General features: G+C 34.6%; 1 protein-coding gene across 1 annotated transcript; it reads right to left on the reverse strand.

Annotated features, from left to right (window-relative positions):
* Positions 1 to 1,613: 1,613 nt before the first annotated feature.
* On the reverse strand, positions 1,614 to 16,376 carry LOC111049767 (fructose-bisphosphate aldolase-like). The gene is made up of 8 exons (XM_039438600.1): positions 15,976 to 16,376; positions 15,106 to 15,315; positions 11,621 to 11,773; positions 10,436 to 10,699; positions 9,319 to 9,547; positions 7,501 to 7,622; positions 5,799 to 5,876; positions 1,614 to 1,858 (listed from the first exon to the last, which is right to left on the reverse strand). Exons 1-8 carry the CDS (start codon positions 16,075 to 16,077, stop codon positions 1,769 to 1,771), a joined length of 1,248 nt encoding a protein of 415 aa, XP_039294534.1. The 5' UTR covers positions 16,078 to 16,376; the 3' UTR covers positions 1,614 to 1,768.
* Between the last annotated feature and the right edge of the window lie 344 nt (positions 16,377 to 16,720).

Below are 16,720 nucleotides of genomic sequence, written 5' to 3' on the forward strand. Positions count from 1 at the left end.
CAAATTTACTTTAGACTTGGAGGAATATGCAGCGCAGAGAAGTGGAGGGAGATCAGCCAATTACAGTGATTAATAGAGTCATCGGTAGAAGCGCAGTTGCCAATTTGTCATTCGTCTGACCGCTTTCAGACAGGAAACTTTGCATGTGTAGCATGAGCACATGAACAGTCACTAGAAGTTGGAGATCGCTGGCCGCTTCAAAACGGCAACATCGCGCCTCTGTATCCCTCCCACTGTATTCTTCCCCTTCTTTCTCTGCTGCGCATGCTCATCACAAGTCTGAAGTAATTCTGTACAGAGTATAGTACGAAACTATCGTCGCCACACTGAAAGAATGTAACTTTTTACTTCAAAGTTATCAAAATACAATAGGATTGATTATAATGATTATAATCTTTATGATATTGTATTAATTATTGTTTAGAATTATCAATCAGATTCTATTAGAAGCACACTCCTTCCATAAATGGTTTCACACAAGTTGACATACTTTGAAAAATATCAAAATATCTACTTATATTTATCTCATTTTTATTTGAATATCCACACAAAAATGAATAAATTCTTGTCGATGAAAAACTCACAGAAAGTCAGAAAGTATTTTCTTGTTCAATGGTTGTATTATTGTCAATAAAATTATTGAATTCTCATTCGAAACTCAGAACTACAGCTTTCATACTAGACTTGTAAAAATATCAAAATATCCATTCATATCTCATTTCTATTCGAATATCCACACAAGGATAAATGTTTGAATTTACAAATGATATAAAAAAATTGCATGGTTGCCTGTAAAGTCGGTATACGGGCGAAAGTTTTACGTGACAACGACTTTGAGTGGTAAAATAATTTTAATGTGAATATTCATTCATATAGTAGGAAGAAGGATGAAATAATAACTCACAATGAGAGTGAGTGAGAGGCACGCGTCCCTTCCACTCGGGCATGGTTAGCCCGCGCCCACCTAAGAGCGAGAGAGACAACCATTGACTTGACATTTTGAATTAGTGGCGCAGTCGCAGGAGATTGCTTTCGGCGTCTGCGCAGGTTGACTGCTCCGTTTCACTCTCTCTCCAGGTGAATGCCTTCGGAATGCTGCGTTGCTCGCAACTGCTCCTATTCGTGCTCTTTCCAGACGACCGTGAACCGAAACGAACGCTCTCACTCGCTCTCATTGTGAGCGCATAACGTGGGAACGTAACGCAGTTTCTTGAAGTGTCTCCCAGCAAACCAATTTATAAGACGTTGTCACGTCAAAAACTCAGAGGAAGTCAGAAAGTATTTCTTGTTTGATAGTTGTCTTGTTTCATTTGAAATGTTGATATGTTACTCTAGTTGGTTTGTCCAATTTTATCTATTTATTTATTATTTTACGAAGGCGACTTTCTAGAAGTATGTTAAGCCTAGGTGATGATGTTGGGATGAATGATAATACAATGAAAGTAGAGTTATGAATGAATAAAAATTATAGGCTATGCTATCCACTTGAATTGATTTGAGTACACTTTTCAGTCCAGAAATAAATATACTAGAAATTTTGAATTTGATTTGTTTAAAAACCTTGGACTCTTGCTTCTGTTTACATTACTGTATAGACATATAAAAACTGCATCCCAGACAAGTTTTATATTTGCTGTTTACAATCTATTTACGTTAAAGTGAAGACATATAAAAAACGTTGCATTTCAGACAAGTTTTTATTTGCTGTCCACAAACGCTTGAGATATTATCCGAAAAGAATATTTCATAAACAAAGAAGATATTTCATTTATACTTGCGCTGAAGTTTCAGTATTACTCTCTGTTCGAGATTCTTCTTCGACATTTATGAAAACTCCTCTGACTGCTAGGCTGGTAATCTGGGGGACAAGAGAACGAATTTTCTAGTAAAAAAGATTAAGAAATACTTACAAATTACTCAACAAACTGAAATTTAATTTGAAGGCAACAACAAAATATAACTCACTCATTTTCTCGAGGCTCGAGGCAACATAATTTCTGAGGCTTTCACTGAACTTCAGCAGCACAATGAGCCATAATTTTATCGGCTCTATAGAGAGCTTCACTTTAAACTTTCAGCATCACTTAAATGGAAAGCGATTGATTTTTTTCTTAAGAGTTCCTGACAGTTCAAAGTAGGCAGACAAAGGGCGATACAGGTCTTAGAAGCACTATCTATTCAGGTATTGTCTATCTATACGCCATAATACATGGAGTATGATAGAAAGGCTTCCAATATTCAGCCAAAGATGGGCTTCTAATATTCAAAGAGAAGTTGTCTTGCAGAGAATGTAACAAGACAATGTGTGTTTACATTTTGGAGGCCCTTTGTTTTGTTAAGAGAAAATCAATATTATTTCACTCGTGGTGATGATGTTCATTTTCATAATACTAGGAATAAAGGGGCCGCGGAATTGGAAATATCTGGAACTCAAAATATCAATGTTAAATGTCCTATGCTTGAAAACTGTTGCTGGGTGGAACTCCGAATATTTGTCAGACAGCGGAATTGGAAATATCCGGAACTCGAAATATGTTGCTAGGCGGAATTGGGAGTATCTGGAACTCAAATTATTTGTTTGTCAGATGGCGGAATTGGAAATATCTGGAACTCAAAATATCGGTGCCAAAGTGGGAGTACTGGTAATGACTGTGTTTGTGATTGAGAAATGGTTCAAGTCTGACTTATTTTCTGGAATGATATGGACTAATTACCAACTTATGGTAATTCATAGCTCATTATATATTAAAATTATATTGGTTTATAAAATAATAGTCATGTACATATTATGCAAGTTTTCAAAACTCTGTTATCTGTTTCAAACAAGACTGACGACTGTTGATGTGTTGATGAATTTATTTTAGGTTAACTATAGAACCCTTCATTTGTTTTGCGATAAATTTTGTTTCATCCCACATCTACACAGTCTCGCTAATAACGATCGATATTGTGAATTCGATATATTTCCAATTCCACCAGCTGACAAGATATTTTGAGTTCCGCCACAGAGAAGAGGGATCCTCTTCTCTGTGGTTCCGCCGGCCTGCACGATATTCGGAGTTCCGCCTGTCAAAATATTCTGAGTTCCATATATTTCCAATTCTGGCTAGCTGCAAGATATTTTAAGTTCCAGATATTCCCAATTCATGCGACCCAGGAATAAACACTTGTTGAGAGATGAGATGCATCGCTCCACTTTCTATAAGAGAGGCGTCAGAAGCTCTGGTATCCAATTATATAATATATTACCTGATTTCATGAAGAGTATGAATGAACGAGACTTTAGATCTCAATTAAAGATAGATTTTTCAAAGAGTGCTTTCTACTCAAAGGAAGAGTACATTCAATTTACTCCACATGAATGGTATAATGCTTTGTTTTCCTGTGTCTTGTGTATTTGTTACTGTGGGCTGTGTCTTTTTTTTCTTCAACCATTTAGATATTTTGACAAGTTCCTGATCCCCCTGTTTTAGGTGGGCAGTGGATGCTATTTAATCTATCTATCTAAGACACTGGTTAGAAAACTGAGAAGGCTGGAAAATGTGACTGAAAACAAAACTGATTGGAAACTAACGGAGAAATGGCTAGAAACTGACTTGAAATGGGTGAAAACTAACTGAGAATGGCTGGAAACTGATTTGAAGTAACTGAAAACTAACTGTTGCTGACTGGAAACTTACTAGAAACTGTCAGGATTTAACTCGGTATTGTAAAGCTAGTTTTTGGGACGAAAATTGTCTTCAAGCTCAAGCAGATGGTTTTTAAAGAAAATGTTTTTCTTCATCAAATTATTTGACGAATTATAACTTCTAGTTCATAATTATGATTTGAGCCAGCTGGTGACAGGGCAATAACGCTGGAGACACACGAGGTCTGCTATCTCTTCATAGTGAATCATTTAATAGGATCAACAGTTTTCAATTGGTTAATCACATTTTCTCGAATTTCGAGCTTATTTTCAATTTTAGGTGAAAATGTTACTGAACATTAATTTTAGAGATTCTCATGCTCAATCTATTCAACTCGAAATTTTTTGTTTAAATTGTACCTGAAGCCTGATAATTGAGAATTTAAAATCGAACTTTGCATAGATGGGGCGGAGCTCCTGAAATTTTTACAGATATGGGACTTGTGGCAGATGATAGAGCTTATCGATGACTATCTCAGGTATAACTTTAATCAAAATCGTTGGAGCCGTTTTCGAGAAAATCGCGAAAAACCCTGTTTTTGACAACATTTTTGCCATTTTAGCCGCCATCTTGAATCGCATTTGATCGAAATTGTTCGTGTCGGATCCTTATATTGTAAGGACCTCACGTTCCAAATTTCAAGTCATTCCGTTAATTGGGAGATGAGATATCGTGTACACAGACGCACATACACTCATACACATACACTCACTAGCCGTCAGGCTCGCTTCGCTCGCCATATCCGTCTAGCCAGGGGGCTCCGCCCCCTGGACCCCCGACTGGATCGTCCAAGAGTGAGATCAGCAGGCTCGCTTCGCTCGCCTGCATTTTTCATTTGAGCATTTTTATCATATGTTAGGACAAGCCAGTCGGGGGTCCAGACTAAACGTCTGGCTAAACGGATATGGCGAGCGAAGCGAGCCTGACGGCTAGTAATATAATATTCCCAGGATTGAAGTAGCAGTGCCCAATCAATTTTTCCGCGATAAATGCATTTAAATCTTCAACTTGGTGCCAACCTAACAAAGTCAACTCAACTTTATGCCAACCTGACAAAATTATTAATTTAGTTGCCAGTTAACAACTGTTTCGAAGAGGTACTCTATCTAGATTATAGTTCTATAGTAACATATGATATGGAAATTACAATTATAATTAAGAGATTGGGAGAAGAAGAATATACATGCTAAAAGACGAACTTTAAACCCTTAAATATAACCCTTAGAGTTAAAATATTGCCAAAAGATTTCTTAGTGCGCCTCTAAAGGGCCAACTGAACATACTTACCAAATTTGAACGTTTTTGGTCCGGTAGATTTTTAGTTCTGCGAGTGAGTGAGTGAGTGAGTGAGTGAGTGAGTGAGTGAGTGAGTGAGTGAGTCAGTCAGTCAGTGAGTGAGTGCCATTTCGCTTTTATATATAGATACACACACACACACACAACACACAACACACACACCACACACACACACACACCAACACACACACACACACACACACACACACACACCACACACACACACACACACACACCACACACACACACACACACACACACACACACACACACACACACACCACACACACACACAACACACACACATACAGACCAATACCCAAAAACCACTTGTTTGGACTCAGGGGACCTTGAAACGTATAGAAATTTAGAAATTGGGGTACCTTAATTTTTTTCGGAAAGCAATACTTTCCTTACCTATGGTAATGGGGCAAGGAAAGTGAAAATTCGTCTGAGTCATTGTCAATATTGTAAACCAAGAAATAACTTTGGATCTTGAACTCATCATTACTTTTCTTATACAGCCTATACATTGATTGATCTATACAAGTTTCTGTAATTGGATCTATTTCTTATATTCAAGTAGAATAGAAAATGATCACCTAATAAACAAAAATGATAAAACCGATGATGAAGAATTAGAATGAATAATTACAGAAAAACTAGATGAATAACGGTGAATATACGGAAAAACATCTTCCTTACAAGGACTCAGGACTGACTCGTGAAATCAAGGTAATTTTGATTGTTTCAATTGACAAAATTGATTGATTCAGTAGTATTTTCGATGAAATGTTTCAGTACTTTACTCACCATGGCCCATTTCATAAGTTCATTTCGGGCTTTATCTGCCGACGAATCATGTCCGTTCCATACTGACATAACAGCGTTCTGAAATATAACATATTATTCATTGTATGCTTTCATTGTGTCTCTTCCCATTTGCTTGTTTCATTGCTTTTTTGGTATTTTTTTCTTATTTTGTTATCATTTGTATTAGTTGGCTGTGTTTGGTTATAGTGTTAGTGTTATTGTGTTATTATTTTAGTTATCATCCTATTGTTGTGTTTGCTGCAATTGAATTACTGTGTTTACTTTGCTATTGCTAAAAATATTTGGTTTTGCAATTGCTTCAAGTTGTTGAATTTGCGCTGATGGTTTCTAATGCATATTTGTAAATTTTATTCATATCACTGTTATTAGGTAGTTGTTATACTTCTGAATTGCTAAGTTACTTATTTGACTTTATGTTATGTATCTCATATTTATATTTATATTTGTCTTGTTATTTTTGTTGATCTTGTTACTATTGTATTCTTTTCAAATTGGTGTATACCGTTGGAATAGTTATTTGTGCAACTAGTGCGCAAAGTGACAGTTTGCTGCACCGAAAGAAACGTTTACAATGGAATGGAATGGTTTCTTGAGTGCAGCAGAGGAACTTTGCGCACGTATTTCACATTAAGTTTTTCCTACAGTTACCATTGAATATGAAAAGTGGGTAATTATGGGTAAAATTGCCTGAAATGCATCAAATGTTTTTCTGTGTAATTCTATTATTGATAAAAACCTTAATCCTAAAATCCTAAAGTCCTCGTTGTCCTTTGGTTATAATATATAATGAATAATAATTAGCGCGTTGTGCTTGGTTGCACCTCTGCTCACTATAGCAGCCACAGCAGTCACTGTTACCAACTTAATTTCGATTTTGCTGCACTGTTGCTCCATATAACCTACTAAGTATTTTGCGTTGCCATGTTGCAAATCTGGAGTGCAGAAAAATTTTTCCCGCACTAGAGCGGAAAAGTGATTCTTTGCGTTCTGTAATCAGTGCAGCAATGGCCACTTTTCAACGTAACTGTAGGAAAATGTATTAAATAAATATTTATTTTCATTTTTTCAATTAAATTTGTAGGTTTGACAATATCAGGACGTTTTTATTCAGCTTATTATTCATATTATTTTAAAACTGAATTCAAACTAGATATTGTCAAAACCACTAATTTATTGGAACAATTTGTGATAGGCCACTACTTTCGGTTGCTACACTTTTATCAATCTCTGGAGAACTGATAAGTAGTTTAAACATTGATCACATTGAAACATTTAAGCAGAATATGGATGATGCCCTCCGATTGGCCATTAGCTGTAGACCAATGATGGCTAAGCTCTCCATACATTATTCCCAACACGCTCAGCTGATACCTTGGCCCTTCTACTGTGATTTGAACTATCTTATCTATTCGAGTTGAAGTTTCTCTCATTCATATTTTCATCGCATTTATTTCAGATATCAAACAGAATTACGAGTGTAAAATGCAAAGTGTATTTATTTTTTTGATCATTCAGAATTACACAACTTACAGAAAAGTGCCACAGGCTTATAAGCCCAAAACGGTTTTAATTCTAATTTATACAACAGTCCAAATGTAGCTAGGTTATGTGTCACTTTCTTCAGTTAATATCCTTTAGTTCATCTATTTTATATGATAGTACTGTATAGTTAATTACTTACCAGTAGAGCTTCTCCTGATATCGATGTGATTGGCCAAGGCTTGCAAACTTTAACATTGCTAATTGCATCCAGATTTACACAGCCTTCCTCAAGATCTTGACCAGTAGTAAGGAAAGCAATACCTGAGAAATCATACAAATTTTATATGCTAATGTACCTATATAAAGTGAGAGTATCGTTATAGAAACAGCACCTGATCAACATTAGTTTGCTGTCATTGTCTGTCATTGAGCAAAGCAGATAGCTCTATCCCTTTCTAGCTCCCTACCATTGCAGAATCGCTTAGAAATATGAAAAAATGTGAAGGAATATAATGAGCTTCCAGAATACTTGGTCTCAATTATGAAATGTTATTTTTGAAAAGGAAATTTGTATCACCTATCAAATTTGAAAGCTGCTATGTTATCTCAATAAATGATACAGTATCACCACAAAATGATACTGTATCAACACAATATGATACAGTATTATCTCAACAAACCTTCTTATGGTTTTATTGTATTATAAAACAATATCTTATTATGCTATCTTTTCTCTATGGTATTGTAATAGTGTGAAATTGAGTGGGTATACTGTAGTAGTTATTTTTGTGTTTAGAAAATTTGACATGTTACATGACTTCTAATGATTCGTTTGATACGTTTTTCCAATTCAATAAACCTGACGTTAAATTTTAAAAGTATTTTCAATGAAGTTCCTGGCTCGTAGTTACTGTAGTTGCTGGAGTAAGTGACAATATTGATGATAATGATGATAATCTGTGCATTTGAATGAACGGATCCACTAAAAGCTCCCAACCAAACAAAGATTCAAACAGAGATTTATAATTTTAATAAAATATTATAGAAGAGTAGAAACACCCCCTCAGTTTACAGTATCAACATAAATGACACAGTATCACCACAAAATGATACAGTATCACCAAAATTTGATACAGTACACACAATGACACGTAATATCGCCACACATGCTACAGAATCATCTCAACTTGTTCACAATACCAAAATATGATACAAAACTTCCAAACTGAATGAATTCTACAAACCATGGGATATATTCTTATGCTATCTTTTCTCTATGGTATCACCATAAATGACACAGTATCACCACAAAATGATACAGTATCAACACAATATGGTACCATATCAACACAATATGATACAGTATCATCTTAACTTGATACACAACACCGAAATTTGATGCAACACTTCCAATGAATTCTACAAACCTCGGGATATCTTCTACGCTATCTCTCCTCCATGGTATCAGCATAAATAATACAGTATCACCACAATATAATACAGTATCAACACAAAATGATACAGTATCGCCACACATGCTACAGTTTAATCTCAACTTGATACACAATATCAAAATTCAATACAACATTTCCAATGAATTCTACAAACCATGTGTTATCTTCTTATGCTATCTTTTCTTTATGGTAATACTGATGTGAACACTCGATGATCTGAGACCTGGACGACCTGATACTGACCAGCCACAGCAGGAGGGATGGTGCGACGTATCGCACAGGCCATCGCAGTGACACTTGCTATTTTTTCTCTATATGGTATCGCCATAAATGATACAGTATAACCACAAAATGATACAGTATCAATACAACATGATACAGTATCAATACAACATGATACAGTATCATCTGAACTTGATACGCAACACCATAATTTGATACAAAACTTCCAAACTTTGAATGAATTCTACAAATCATGTGATATCTTCTTATCCTATTTTTTCTCTGTGGTAATACTGATGTAAATACTTGATGATCTGAGACCTGGACGACCTGACACTGACCAGCCACAGCAGGAGGGATGGTGCGACGTATGGTGAGGACAGACGCACAAGCCATCGCAGTGACACTTGCATGAGTGGTGCAGTCTCTCCCAGGCGTGCACATGTTGGGGGCAACTAGAGTGGCCTCAAGTAACACCTCTTGGTCAGCCAGGGCTACCATTAGCTCCACAAGGATCAGCTCCATTGCTCTCTCTGTCTTGTCCACGTCGTTGTCGCCGCTGCTTGCCAACTAGAAAAAGAGGAAGAATGATTAGTTCTCTTTGGAGTGTTCACACAGAAGCAGAATATGAGAGCAATTGGTTGATATGAGAGTGTTCACACAAACTAAAATATTGAACCGAATATGAATAGCCAATTGCACATTAGCTCCATTGCTCTCTCTGAAAAGAAGGAGAATAATTAGGTCTATAGTGAGATCCACGTTATAATGGCAGTGGATAAAGATAGAAGAATAGCGATGCCGATTCTCTGCATTAATTAATTATACTGTATTTCTACACTGTCAAAAACATAATTGGCATCGTTGTGGACCTAGAAAAGGATAGTAACACCGTCTTTGTCGAATGATAGACAAGAATAGCAAAACCAAAGTTGATCAAATACTGTCATTATAACGTGGACGTCACTATAGTAGGAGTATTTACAGGTTGTAAGAATATGAATAGCATTAGTTGTTATGGAAGTGTTCACACAATTTGAATAACATTTGTTGTTATCATTTCTTGTTATGAGGGTGTTGATACATATCTCTCTGTCTTGTCTACGTCGTTGTCGCCGCTCCTTGCTAGCTGGAAAGAGAAAGAGAATAATTAGTTCTCCTTGGAGTGTTCACACAGAAGCAGAATATGAGAGCCATTGATTGTTATAAGATTGTTCACACATAGGTAGAATTATGATCAACATTGGTTCTTATAAGAGTGTTCATATATCTCTCTCTGTCTTGTCTTATGTTGGGAGGTCTTTGTCAGATGAGGCCTCGTATTTAGTTGTGATCCCTGACCTTCCACTGGATGGGACTGAAATGTGTGTGGTGTAGGTAAGCAACTCGGCATTTTACACTAGTTTTTCGATAACTAAACTATAAATTTCCATATTTTCTCCTAGTGTATATACTCACTTCGCAAGCAATGATAGGCACCAGACAGTAAGCTTGACACACAGACGCGAATCTAGCCAGTGCTCTCACATTGTCCTGAATGGCCCTGGTGCTAGGTCGCTCGGCGCCCACCCTGAAAACAGCTGTGACCTTGGTGGCACTGCAGCCTGCCTTCCTATAGGCCAAGCACCGTTTGTCAAGGTCATCCAGGCCTTCAACGATCATCTCGCGCTCATTTCTGCTGGCCGTGCTACTGTTGTACATAGGCGCTGATCCTTTGTCCACCTAGACGGAATGGAATGGAGATGGAATGACACTATAATATAATAAGTTTGTAGTAATCTAGACACTGTGTTTCTACGTCATCGGTGCTTCTACCTTGTTCATCTAGATGGAATGGAATGGAGATGGAATAAATTAACAATGGAAATAAAAATGAAATAGATGTTGTTTTTGATGACGAAACACTTCAATATAATAACATTTTTGTAGTCTAAAATTGTGTTTCTGCCTAGAAGTATTTTTGAATTTGAAATCTGTGTTTGCTTATAATATAGTCTAGATTGTAAATTGAAGTATAACTCAAAAATGTGAAAGTGACAAACCTGATAGATTGGATTGTTTTATAAATTTGAATTGGTTTTATAAATTTGAATTTCAATTTGTATTGGAGGGCTTCAGTCTGTGGTACTTTTCTATAGGTTGTATGATTCTGAATAAATAAGTAATACAGTGTCATATAAGTAATGTAAATAGCAAAAAAGATACAATTTTATCAAATGAAATATTATTAAATCTGCAGTATTATATATTTCATATGCATGTATAAATTTGTAGCGTTTCATATATATATATATTAATATATTATATATATATCAGTATTATATATATATATTTTTTAAAATTGAGAAACAATATTATGAATAAACAACTACCTAATTTGTAGCGTTTCATATTATATATATATATATATATATATATATATATATCAGTATAATATATATATATATATATATTTTTTTTTTTAAATTGAGAAACAATATTATGAATAAACAACTACCTAATTTGAAAAAGAGTAGTTATTTAATTTATTCACAACTCTTACTTCATACTAAAAAGAAGCCCACCTATTTGCACCTCCTTAATATCCAATCTTAATATTAAGAGTAGGTAGTGTATTCTGTCAAATAAATTCAATTTATTTACCTGGATTGCAAACAGTATGCCCTGATTGGTGAGGATATCCCTGAGAAGTTGACCATCCCCTGATTTTTGGAAGAGAGCTTCATGGCCCAGAACGACCAATGAGACATAGGAGCCCAAGGAGTCTTCGTACAATGTTTGCGGGTTGAATAGTACCTGCAATATTAAGTTTTTAAAATGTTCAGAAGGTTGAAATAGACGCTCAATATTATTGTACAATACAGTACCATAGAGAAACAATAGCGTAAGTAGATACCCCATGGTATAGGACGTTTATGTCGCAACTTTTACTGTTATCTCAAGCCGATTACTGTTGATTATTGTCGAATTTTACTGTTTTGTTGGGGTGAGAGTGTATGAACGGCACAATATGAGAGACTACCAGTGTCACACAGCTTCACGGGAAAGAATAACATGTACTATGGGCTTGAGATAACAGTAAGAGTTGCGACATAAACGCCCTATTCCATGGGATATCTACTTATGCTATTGTTTCTCTATGACAGTACGTTCCAATAACATCAGTCTTAATGTCCATTACAAGTTTACTGAAGTTGTGTGGCTTGATATCATAATAATGTCATAAATAGATATTATATTCTAAAATAATATTGAGCGTCTATGGGCCGCTTGAAGCATTGTACATATTTATCATACAGTACCTATATTATATAATAATTCCAAAGTGAAGATTGAAATGAAAATGAATTTTAATTTCACCATAACAAACAAATAAATTTTACAAACACTTTTTGGAAATTAACTTTTGTAGCCACTACATGGAGTAGGCTATTGTAAATGAACAAAACCAAAAAGAAACAGAACATTTTACAGAAAATAGGAAAAAACTGCAAAGGCATAAGCCTGAGCGCAGGAAAACTAACAAACAATTTTGAAAGTAGTGATATTATGCAGCTAGTTTGAAAAAGAGTTCAGTTAACGCATAAGTATGATGATAGACAAAATATTTGAAAGATAGAAATCAATAATTCAGAATAACCAATGGAAATTTTATTGGATCTGATCGAGTAAGTATTTAAATATTTGATTGAATAGATATATTAATATGTTGCTGAATGGTGATATATTATGGGTTGATTGTAGTGATCCTCATAATAAAGTCTTTGTTTAACAAAATATAGGACAATACAAACCATGTGGATGTTGATAATAGTACATTTACAGTATTCAAATGTGTCAGAACATTATTAATAATATCCAATATAAAAATATATTGGAGCGGCGAAGGTGGAGTGTATCATAGAAGGTAGTAATAGAGTGTGTTGAAAATAATACATTATTTATTCCCACATTGATTGAATTTGTACAGAAAAAAATAGCATATGACAAAAATGAAACTCTGCTGTTCCAATCATGGAGAAATCAATATCAATTCTTATTCAACAAATTTCATCATTCTTCAATAATGTTGTTTTCCATCACGAACTGCTTGTTATTATATTAAATCAATTTTTGCTATTAAAAATAACGATTAACCGTCAGATTTGTTTTTTATTGATTCATACAAGTACATCATAAGGAATGATAGGGAGAGAAGAAAAATGTAACCTTGTGCTATTCCTCTTTCAAAATAAATTTAAATTTCACAATAAATGAATTATTCAATCACTTTGACAAAAGATGTCGTTGTCACATTGAGTGAATAATTCATTTATTTAAAAAAAATCAGACTGCTAGTCGTTCTTTTTAAAAGCAAAAAATGTTATCACTATTTGCTATACATACTATTCATTTTTTATTGAATTTGTTTAGTTTGTAATGAAGAAAGACGTGAACTGCAGGCCTACAGAAACTAATGTTGATTTCGCCCTCTATTCGGCAGTAAATGAATAATTTTGATTTGATGTGAATACAAAAATATTACAATTTCTTAAAACGTTGACTATTTATTTATTTATTCGTTGATATAATTACAAATCATATGAATATGATCGGGATAGAACAACAGGCATAGCCCAAAACTATTCTGTTCCATACTTACTTACTTACTTACTTCATACTTCTCTCCTTAGTCATGACCAGATAACTGGATTGACTGTGTCAGAAAATGGACCTGACTTGGTCCTTGTCGTAGAGTTGACATAAAACTATGTCCGTAATAAACACTTATTTACGTTTATAAACTTAGTCAAACATATAAAAAACATTTAAGAATAGTAATATTTGAACTTTTCAAGATGGCCTTGCCTGTAAGCGTTACATTAATTATCTCTCGACGTTAGCTGATGTTTCTGGTGGCCTCGAAGTATTCCTCCACTGAATAGAATGGAGACTCTATTAACCAGTTTTTTGATTTTTGTTCTGAAGCTCCTGTCGTCCAAGTTCTTCACACTGTCAGGTAAGGCGTTGTAAATCCTCAGGGCTAGTATTGGGAAACAATCCTTCTTCTTACTCAGCCTGCAGAAAGGGATGTCTATTTTCGCTTTCCCTCTGGTGTTGTAGGAGTGTCTGTCTTCTCTTCTTGTGAGCAAGTGGAAATTATCCCTTGCGTGCAACAGGGAGAGCCAGATATTGATTGTATACCGTGAATATTCTCAGCTTGATAAAGATGGGTCGGCAGTGGTCCAAGTATCCCGCCGAATCTAGGATTCTTAGAGCCTTCTTCTGCTGGAGCAGTACATCTTTACAGCCTGGAGCGTGCCCCCATAACTGAAGTCCATAGTTGATATGGCTATGAAACATAGCAAAATACACCTCCACCAGATGCTTCCTGGAGATTAATGGCTTCAGACGTCTCAGTAGGTACATCACTCTGGCTAGTTTCCTATAGATGTTATCAATGTGGCTACTCCAGCCAAGTTTAGCATCCAGTGTAAAACCCAGTAGCTTCACTTCTGTGAGATCGTCAAATTGAAGGTTTGTTGATCCAAATTGAAGGTTTCAATAAGAGTAAGGATAAGTGGAATCACTTTCAATATTTTCAAATGTAATAATGAGAAGATCATGGAATTTGATAAATATATTGTCCTGTAACCCCATTCATATGATGGTGAAATATTTTTGTATAATTTTAATCAAACCGGTATTATCCGTGTCAATTCTAACTCTTATTGTACTCAGTTTTGGGTTGTGCCTGTTGATCCTCAACCAAATTATTTTAAAATATAATTGTATATTATTGAATCAATACCTAAAAGAATTATTATACAATACTGAAATTTATTCTAAATTTGAGGTCAAGTTAAATTAAAACTCTTCATCCTGCTTCAATTTTGACTCACGTTTAGCTCAATCTGAGTTTGAGTTCAAGTTAAACCAAAGCCGTCAACCAACGTTGATTTAAGCTCACGTTTACCTCAATCCAAGTTTGATTCCAAGTTAAACCAAAACCGTCATCTAACGTTGATTCAAACTCACGTTTACCTTAATTCAAGTTTGATTCCAAGTTAAACCAAAGCCGTCATCCCACGTCGGTTTTAACTCAATCTACGTTTTATTCCAAGTTAAACTGAATTGTTTGAACTTACGTTTCTGAATCTGCGTCTATTCTCCTCATTGTTGTGAAGTCCACATCGCACTAGAAGATCTCCAAGCTTGACCGAGTCGTCACAATTCAATATGCTCTTTCCAGTGGCCATTATTTTGTTGACAGTATCTCTGAGCTCATCTAGTGCTGTGCTGGTTTCAAAATTTGATGAGAATCTCTCTGACAGATAGGGCATTTCTGATTGTAGTTGCTGGAACATTGTGAGATTTTGGTGTTGATTCAATTTGTTACAAGAACGTTCTATAGTAAAGTCCACGTTATAATGGCAGTGTTTGATTAGCAATGGCATTGCTATCCTTGTCTATCATTCAACAGAGCGGATAGCGCTATTTCTTTCTTGCTCTGCTCTGTTGCCAGATTGTCTTTTAACAATGTAGAATTAGTTATTGATTAACAAAAATTTCATCTTAATTATGAAAACTCATTATGAAATTATTGAAAAATATTACTTCTTGCTTAATGAAATATAATTGATTATTTCAAGCAAGAATGAACAGTTAATATTAAATCAATAAACCTGTATCAGCTACCTTTCATAGAAGGCATTGACAAGACAGAGGATCGGCAACGTTGTTTTTCTATCCGGTAACTTACAGTTAAGTGACTGTATTTCCATCAAATATTTCAATCAAATATTTGATCAATATTAAATAAATATTTGATAAATATTTTCTATCAATATTTCCATCAAATATTACACCAAACATCAGCATTTGGAGGACTCGACTAATTTAATATTATTTATACTACTTGTAACACTTGTATCATCACATAATTATCTTTTCCATTCTATGGATTAGTCATAGATTCTATGAAGATACATGAAAAAATTATGAAATTTAAGTAATACCTTGGGGTCCCAATGGAATTTATGATGAGGTATATTTACATCTTCTTCGAATTCTGACGAATGCCAGTTATGATCATGTGAATTGGTTTCTCTCTTCTTCATTATTGGAATATATAAATATTTATAATTTTAAAAATAGCGTACAAAAACAAAAATATTTATCTTCTTGCTGGATGACGTCTATTTGCCAATTGAATTTATGATACCTACTGAGAGAATTTGATTCTATATTTTATTAAACAGATGACTTTTAAAATATTGAAAAGTAGCAGATAGAAAGTGAATAAACTTAAATACTGAATTGAAAAATGTATTTAGAAAATCCAAGAATTTTGTTGAGAATAAAGCTGGAAGCAGTCATTGATGTTTTTTTAGAATCAGGGGCCTGTTTCATAAAAGTTACAAGTCCTGTAATACGGTACTGGAAAAGTCCTTGTATTACAGGTGTAAAAATTAAAAGTTTGTGTTTCATAAACAATTTTCCATGTTAAACAGATTTACAAGTCATTTGCCTGTATTAGAAGTGAATAATAAAGGACTTTATTATTGTTGTGTCCTTATTGGCTATTTTTGTGATTTTTAAAAACGTTCTAGATTCATTATCATTATTTTGATCATGATTTACTTGGTCTATGAAAAATGATATGATAATGAAAGCTTTACTTTGTATAGCTCCAATAATTTAAGCTCAATTTATTGTAAAATAATATAGTAGTGCTTGATAGAAATCGAGTAAAATTTTAAT

This window comes from Nilaparvata lugens, chromosome 12, assembly GCF_014356525.2.
Source record: "Nilaparvata lugens isolate BPH chromosome 12, ASM1435652v1, whole genome shotgun sequence".
NCBI classification, from domain to species: domain Eukaryota; kingdom Metazoa; phylum Arthropoda; class Insecta; order Hemiptera; family Delphacidae; genus Nilaparvata; species Nilaparvata lugens.